At 43.6% G+C, this 8659-nt stretch overlaps 1 protein-coding gene across 1 annotated transcript; it reads right to left on the bottom strand.

The window, feature by feature from the left end:
* Window positions 1–1742: 1742 nt before the first annotated feature.
* Window positions 1743–4500, bottom strand: MELLADRAFT_111940 (uncharacterized protein; the record flags this gene model as incomplete). The annotated part of the gene is made up of 8 exons (XM_007416312.1): window positions 1743–1792; window positions 2002–2310; window positions 2382–2703; window positions 2769–3002; window positions 3087–3640; window positions 3718–3795; window positions 4014–4191; window positions 4375–4500. 8 exons carry the CDS (start codon window positions 4498–4500, stop codon window positions 1743–1745), a joined length of 1851 nt encoding a protein of 616 aa, XP_007416374.1.
* Between the last annotated feature and the right edge of the window lie 4159 nt (window positions 4501–8659).

The following is an 8659-nucleotide window of genomic DNA, read 5'->3' as shown; positions in this document are numbered from 1 at the left end:
CTTGAAGTCCAGCGTAAATACTACAAAGAATTCTATTTTTATTTAGGAGCTTATCAATACCCCATGTGTTGATATTTCTCTTTGTTGAACTTTGGGCGGAGATCAGGTGCTTGAGAATACACCACCTGATCTCTGCACATGAAGATACACAATGTATACTATCTCCTTGCCTATATAATATGACCAGGGATAACTTCTCCTACATATTACTGTTTGTTACCCTTTGTGCAGAGATCAGGTGCTTGAAGGAGAATCACCTGATCTGATAGATATGCAATGGGTACTCTGTGTCAAGAGTCTAGGGATTCCTTCCAGGACTCTTATATTTTGTTAGATTTTGGGCAGAGATCATGTCTACAGCAAGAAAGTGCTAATCTCTCTTTATGAAGATACGCAATAGGTAAACTATATCCCACATTTCAAGAAGGACCTGGTACCTACTGGGTATGATGATACAGATACATTAAACCCACTGTGTCAAGAAGTTGTGCGTTATAAGGACCACCATTATAACATTCACATTGAAGAAGCTTTCCATCCAGGTTTGATCAGCATAATGTAGCCAGGTTTGGATTTGTTGAGGGATTGTGGACCGCATGCATATCACACTCAAGCACCATTTCAAGAAAAGTGGTGGAACCACAACTTTTCTTCAACCTTTGCTGTGTCATTATTCATGTAGTGCAGCAATGCAAGTGGCAAGAGATTTGTCCACCTTAAGCAGTGAACTTCATAACAAAGAAACCTCACTCAATATATACATTAGACAACTGAGGTTGCAAATTGATCACTGAGGTGTCAAATGATAGGTCGGTCTCACAACAATATGGGGTCACTTAGGCTGAAAGCAGGCGTTCCCAGGCCATTGCCTCTCTTTAATCAACTATGAATCATTTCAATATTCAATAAACTATTGAAATGGTTTGGCTATTCATTTCATTAAACCATCTAGTGGAGGTGGATCTATTATTTTGAATTTTTCACATAATATTGTAATTGATCACTCACAGCCAGCAAAAACAAACACAAACCACCAATAACACCTCATACATACATACAATGTTGTATATGGTGTTTAATGCTTTGGAAGCAGGCATTAAAAGCTTATTGCTCCAAACATATTCAATTCAAACTAATTGTTATTCAAGTATTACACATTTGAATAATCTCTCCACGTGGATCTAAAATGAGACAAAAGTATAACACGGCCCTTGAGTTGTGTATGTACTGATCACACATACTCAACTCATGCAAATCATGACATACACATGGTCCCACAGTCATGGTCTGAAATTGAAACGATTTGTTCTTCTTCAAATAGGTCTGGGTAAACACAAATGAAATACACCAGAAAAGAACAGAATCAAATTTTTTTACTCATTTGATTGGCCTCAGCAAAACAAACAGCCAAAAACCACAATTACAAAAGAGATGGGAAAGTGTTTTTAAAGTGTTTATGTAATTCAGAGTTATTCAAAGTAATTCATATCATTGTGAGCCAATAAAAAAACTTGAAAAAACATATAACAAAGCATTTCAAAACATAAGACTTTGAGTATTATAGGTCCTCCATCATAAGTTGGTGGCAAATACTAATTTTTTTATACTTCTTCCTCCACCGATTTTCCTCCTTTTTGAGCCAATAAAAAAACTTGAAAAAACATATAACAAAGCATTTCAAAACATAAGACTTTGAGTATTATAGGTCCTCCATCATAAGTTGGTGGCAAATACTAATTTTTTTAAACTTCTTCCTCCACCAATTTTCCTCCTTTTTGAGCCAATAAAAAATCTTGAAAAAACATATAACAAAGCATTTCAAAACATAAGACTTTGAGTATTATAGATCCTCCATCATAAGTTGGTGGCAAATACTAATTTTTTTAAACTTCTTCCTCCACCGATTTTCCTCCTTTCTCAATATCTTGCAGCAGGTGTCAATTGAAAAGTTAGTTGGCGCAAATGGCAGCCACATTGACTGATCACTGAAAAGGGAGGTACCAGTACGAGCCGCCGAAACTCTAGCTGGCCCTGCATAGACGTCGGCATGAGAGTATAAAGCGAGAGAGACCCGGAGAGGTGGCGAACGGAGATCGGGGCCTGGTAGAATTGGACTGACTGTATGTTCAAGCAGTTTAAACCGGCCATGAATGGAGTAACCTGGATCTGCACAAACACTGACTCCGAGTGAAGTGAAGATAAAGCGGCCGCCGGTGAAGTTCCGGCCATAGATGAAAACCGAATCCAGAAGGTTTGAGTTCTTGCCATCTCGATGGGGTGCAACTTGAGTGTTGTAGTTGATTTGTTGACCTACATGGAAAGGTTGTCAGATACCAATATCAATGAGGAAGGAAATACAATCAAGACAAACGACCATTTACCTTGGACAACCTTGTTTGCCAAAGATTTGATCCGGGATGAGAGGAGAGCACTAGAGTTTTCTTGAATAAATCGTACAACTTTTTCGGCTACCTTGTACGTTTCTGGTTGCACAGCTGCATTGAGCGCCCTTGATACTTCATAGGGCCAATGAAATTCTTGAAGCAGTCGTGCATTTTCTACCCGTTTCCAAACATTTTGCTCACCCATTCCCATCACCAGTGGCAGATAGCGGCCAGACGTGGGTCGTGTTCCACAGTCATCAAGGGTCCATCCTTGTCGATCAAATCCCAACTTCATTTGGGTGTCAGCTTTGACATTGCGCTACAAAACAAGGAGAAAAATCAGCTAAAGGTAGATAACAATGTGACCTAGTGCGTGTCACGGACCGATCCCAATCCATATCCAAAAGCCTCGTATGGCAATGAACCATTGATGGCGCCAGGATACTGGACGGGTTGATTGTTGCCTTTGAATAGACGGGGTTGAGCGGAAGCTGAACCAAGATGATTTGATGAAGAAGCTGAAGCGCTAGGGTTAATGAGATGATCACCCAGACGACCATTGTAGCGTGGAAGGCTATGAACCTCGGCCGCGCCTTCGAGAGCGTTGAGAACTCGCGACTAGGCAGAAAACATGATTAGAAACTGGTTCACTCGAGATTAAATTGTAAAAAACTGTAAGGAATAACAGGGACGTGAACGTACCTCAGGTAAAGGATCATCTGTGTTACTACAGTCTCCGTCTTTGTCATCATTGGCTTTAGGATCGAGGTTTTTACCTGGGATGAGATTGATTGCCAACAATCGGCCGGCCAAGTCTACAAGCACATGAGATCGATCGGATGCAAGAGGGCGCAGGGCTTTTGACCGCTCGATGGTGAGCCTGTTGAGCGCATTGCTGTTGGGATATCGCAGGGCAAAGGGCTGAATGGGGCCAGGGTTAGCCAGGTGAAGGTCAATCGTGTATCTGATGTGTTTTGCGCAGGTTAGAAGGTCATGCTGTCTGCTGGTAAGGGCGCGAAGAATATGATAGTCCTCGATAATGATGTCGACCGATCCGGGTATATCGGGAAGAGGTAGATGGCTAGTTTCAAATAAGAAATAGGCCACTGCGAGGTCGTAATCAATAACTTCAGGTTCAATACCTCGAAGCATTTGCCGAAGGTGTTGATTGACTTTTGAGCCAAGTATGCAGTTATTGCTGTATTGATGGCCGGGCTTCTTGGGGACAAGATGTTCTGGAAGCTGTCCTTTGGTACCTACTAGACAAAGACTCACACATGATTAGCGATCTAATGTGTCTGCCCAGGTTAAAGATTAGTTAAGACCAACTCACTTGTTGGTCGGTCATAAGGCCCATTAGAAGAGCGAGGGCTGGGCGGCGTCCGATCAGGAGGCATTGACTGGCCTTGACCTAGATCAACAAATTGAATCGATTAATCCAGCGATTGAGAAACGATTAATCCAGAGATTGATGAGGTAATACCAAGGAAGTGAGATCCAAGAAAAAGTGTATTGGACAATTAGATCGAAAAATGAGTGAGTAGGTATTCAAAAACAAAATGGTGATGTGGATTGAGTTGAACCACCTGAATCCTATCAGAGCAGCCAAGAATCTAATCGATCACTAACAGAACGGAATGGAATGTGGATTGGGTAGCCTCAGTCCTATCAGAGCAGCCAAGAGCCGATAGTACAATAAAGGGAAGCGTGGTTGGAAATCGAGGACCGCCTGAGTCCTATCAGAGCAGCCAAGAGCCAATAATACGATAAAGGGAAGCCTGGTTTGAAATCGAGGACCGCCTGAGTCCTATCAGAGCGTACCAAGATACCACATCAAAGATGAAAAGTGAATCGGTTTCTGAGGAGGAAATGTGAATCGATGTCCTAGTATATAATACCTAGACAAATGAATGATATGATTGGGTGAGTTCGGTCATCAATTTAGAAGATGAAATGAGCGGATACAAGATAGAAACATTTATGATAAAACCTTCTTTCTTGTAGCTGGTTCTTTGATGATCCGTTCGGTAAACAGGCGAAGCGGGCTTGCTAGCTTTGGACACGACTTAAAATATCCCTGGTGGATATTTCTAGTAGCTGGGTCTTGACTGTTCATTTTGATCGACAGTCATGATGCCTTATTGGGGCGTGTGATCTACAGGGGTGGCAATCTTGATTGTGAAGTTTGCTGTGTCCGCTGACCGCTTAGAATCTAAAATATTCAAACAAGTACATATATTTGCGTAAGTTCAAACATAATCATCAAGCATGCGAGGAGGTGAGGCACTTACCTGAGGTTTTCTGCGTAAGTTAAAGCATCATCGTCAAGAATGTGACAAGGGATGGTGATATGCACTTACTTACTTGAGATCAAAACCCCTCGAACTGCCTAATGAGACATCTGTAAGTTCAAATGTGAAAGTGTATGTTGGAATGTTTTTGAGGAGGTGTATTTTACATACATACGGATATATCACGTATGTATAAGACAAATGTACTTGACACTGATCAAGCGTGTTATATACATGTATTGAACAAATGATTGACCAACAAGTGATGGTCATGGTGTATGTACGATCGACAGACCCCAGCTGCCTTCACCGACTCAGACCATCAAGTGGTCTTGTTGACAAATTTGTAAAGACATGAGAGACATCATGTCTTGTTTTGTAGTTATGAATTTGAAAGACATGAAGATAGTCTAGTACTATATTAGGATATAGTCCGAGAGCTATTATAAGGACGAGTAGGGGTATAAGTACATTAAATTCTAGTCTTGTTAGGTCTATAACAGGATTTAGATAATGAGATCACGCTTGTGAAGGCTTGACCACTTGCCTTGTCGACTTTTCATGAGCAAAAGGTCTTTTTCAATCTCAAGATCAAAACACGTCAGATCTATTGTTGTTATATTGAAAGACAAAATTGGTACTGCAATTATCATTTCATTGCAACGATTATGTGATAAGGAAAGAGTTGTGCAATCTGTTGGGGGACAACATTGTAAAGTGACAAAACGGTTTGAAAGGAGGAAGGATGAAATGTTACATCGCTGGCGGTGAGATTACCACTTGATAACGTCGGGCTAAGATATCCTGATACCAAATCTGCATCATACTTTTATTGTTCATGATCGCGGCAGGGCCCTTTGCAAGCATCTCCGGGGTGACTTGGGAATCAGCAGTCTGATGAACTTTGAGTTGAATGCCGGTTGGAAATTGTATGGTTTTCAATTGGATATCACAGTGCTGTTTTTTTGGATGTATGTGTACATGTGGCTTGAGTAGCTTGGGATTAACTTGCTTAAGGTGGTCGTCTGCTCCATATTGGTTCTTGGTCAGTTATCCAAGGTGGCTACAGTTGGTTTATTTTAAGGGTTTGTACTCACTGACGAGCTGATTCAAGCTCAGCGTGAATTCCTTGCGGAGTTGGTCATTTGGAGCTACGGGTGTGGTTTTTGAGCCGCAAGTGGTATTTCGCCCGGTGACAAAACGGTCGAACCGCTCGAGGATGTGATTGCTGAATGAGAATGAGCTGAGGTAGATCAGGTCAGAGCTGAACTCCTTCTTCCATCCAGCGTAAGGGTTTGTAGTCGATGGGTTCCATGATGCCGCGAGGAGGTGGTAGTGTACACCGTAGGTCTTGTAGGCAAGCTGAAGCTGGTGAGCATAAAGATATGTATCAATTTAGAATTTATATTGGCCAGCCAAAGTGTAAAGCAAAAAATAAGCTTACCATTGTGTGAATGTCTTCCATCTGTCGAATGCCTTTTTCTTGAAACTTTGCAATTTGATTGAGGTTTCGACTGAGTGCCAGTTCGTCTTTAACTTTTTTAAGATTCATAAGTCGTTCAAAGGTTGGACGGAAGTCTTCCTCTTCGACAGACAGGCGTTCGTGAGGTTGAAGGTCGGCAGGGTCATTAGAGATGACCAGGGCAATGCGACGGAAGAGGGGATTTTGAAAAACCTCGATATCCAACGAGTCCTTGATTGCTTGCCAGGCCACACATACATTTTGATTGTAGGTGGCCAGACCAGGCTTATCGTCGATTGGGGGCACTTATGGGGCAACAAGTGTCAATGCAGCAAAGACCTCCACAGACTAGTGACACAGAACTCACTTATGTTGTCAACTGTGGCGGCCTTGCTGAATTTGCGAAATCGGTTGTATGGCTTGATCTCGTTCTCGCGGACCGAACGATGACTGTATGTGTTGTTTCGAATGTTTTGGAGATATCAACAATTGTAGTGAAAAGTGGCGAGGAAAACAGGGAATGTAACTTAACACTCCGTATTTAAGGGTGTCGTATGACACCCCGCCTGCAATACTTAAGACTTGCAAGCGTGTGGTCAGTTCAGCTTCAAGCGCTCTTGCTTCATTCAGGATTGAGTTTGGGATACGATTATTTCCCTCGGCCTTGGTGCACATTAGGTAATGCTGCAGCTCGGGTTCGCTCCACGTCTCTGCTAGATCTTTATAATTCTCCAGAGCGGGTTTGACTGGGGGGCTCTTTGGAAGGCGGAGCCCGTGTGCGTCAACCGGAATTGCAGGTGGGTTTGGGTTGGGGAGGTCTGTATGATGAGGTGGGATGACCTCGATTTTTTTGACTTTGGTCGGTCTCTTTCGCTTTTTCATCACCACAGGGGGTGGGTCTAGGTCGGAATCTGAACAAAAGCACCGGTAAAACTCCCGAGCTCAAATCTTATCTCGTAGTGGAAGAAAGGGAAATCAGAGTGAAGGATTTACGGCGGTTACCTTCTTCACTATCATCACTACTGGAGTGTGATTCATCGGAATCTGTGTCTTGAGGCGCCAGTAAGGAGTCATCTTCATCTAACAGGTTGAATGTCAGCTTCCGCTTCGAAGACCTTCTAGATTTAAACTTCACAGCTATATGTAACTTACTTTGTGAGGCTGCAGGATCGTCAGAGTTGGAGTTTCCTTGTGTGTCTTTCCGATCAAAACCCAATTGAAATAATACAAATCTCAAGTCAGCTTAAACTCTGCAGTATGAATGAGAAGGGGAGACAAGGCGGACCTGGCAGATTTCGTGGCTTTCGGAGTCTATATCCCCGCCGAGGTATAGGGGCCGTGGATGGAGATTCATTGTCCTCTGGTGTACTGGAATGTGCAGGCGCCATGGGTTTGGGTGACTGGGATTGTGTCTGTAATGACGGCTCTCGACGGTGGGGTTTAGAAGGTGATTTGAAGAACAAGGTGTAATGGTGGGATAGTGACTTAGTTTGTGTACTGACCAATAGGGTAAGGGTAGTGAGATATAGGTTACTTGCGGTGCAAGTGGGAGTTGAGTTACCTACCTAGCACGCGTGGCGTGCGTATACATATGCCTGTATTGTGTTATGGTTGTGTGCGACCGACTTGTGGTTGGCCTGTCAAGAACATCAGGTTGGTGGTATGGGTGAAGTTATGTTACGGGGCCTGAAATTATTCTACCAGCGTGATCTGCCAGAACTATTGGGAATCTCTGTACTCCCACACAGAGATGAGCATTTGATTTTCGACTTCGGTTTTTGAAATTCCAAATTCGACTTCTGTTTCACTTTGTGCAAATCCCACGAATTGAGTCTGGATTCACCGGGTGTCGAAACCGTATTACCCGGGGACCGAAGGTCCCTCGAGTCAGGCTTGGCAGTGGCGGAAAGATGCGCCAATCGGGGCACAGTGTGTTGGTGCGAAGTCTGAAAAGAGACTTGCCGGTGTTGGATCCGCGAGGCAGGATCCACATAATTTTAAGTTAACATTCTTCGTTTTGCCGAAGGGAAATCCTCCGCATCATCACGCTCGATTCCTGGGCGATAATACAAGCCCGTCTGCCGTGATCTGCTGCAAAGGGTCACGAACGTCTTCTCGCCGGTCAGCGATATGTGATCACAACGGATCACCATGCAGCCCGGCCCACGAAGTGGAGCTGGTCCAAGCATCGCTACAAGGAAAGCGTCCTCCCTTGTTTGTTGAATTGGAGCCTGGAAAATGGTGACGAACAGTGAAAACGGTGTGAGCGCAATTCCACGCTGGATCCACGCACCGTGAAGCGTAAAATGTCCATTACCGCGCGGAAGCGCACAAATTAAATGGAAAAGGTGCCCACGACACCATATGCCGCGTACGCTCGCATATCCTGACATACCCGAAAGATTTCAACGCACACATTGTTGAGTTGGAACCCATCGGCAGACAGCTTGTCCGGCTAGGAGGCGAAATTGCTGGTGACCGCAGAACCGCATGTCGCAAGGTCCCTCACAGCACTTTGCGTA

The sequence above is a fragment of the Melampsora larici-populina genome (genome assembly GCF_000204055.1).
Source record: "Melampsora larici-populina 98AG31 unplaced genomic scaffold MELLAscaffold_59, whole genome shotgun sequence".
Taxonomy (NCBI): Eukaryota; Fungi; Basidiomycota; class Pucciniomycetes; order Pucciniales; family Melampsoraceae; genus Melampsora; species Melampsora laricis-populina.
Note: the sequence above shows the minus strand (reverse complement) of the source record. Positions and strands in the feature narration are given on the sequence as shown.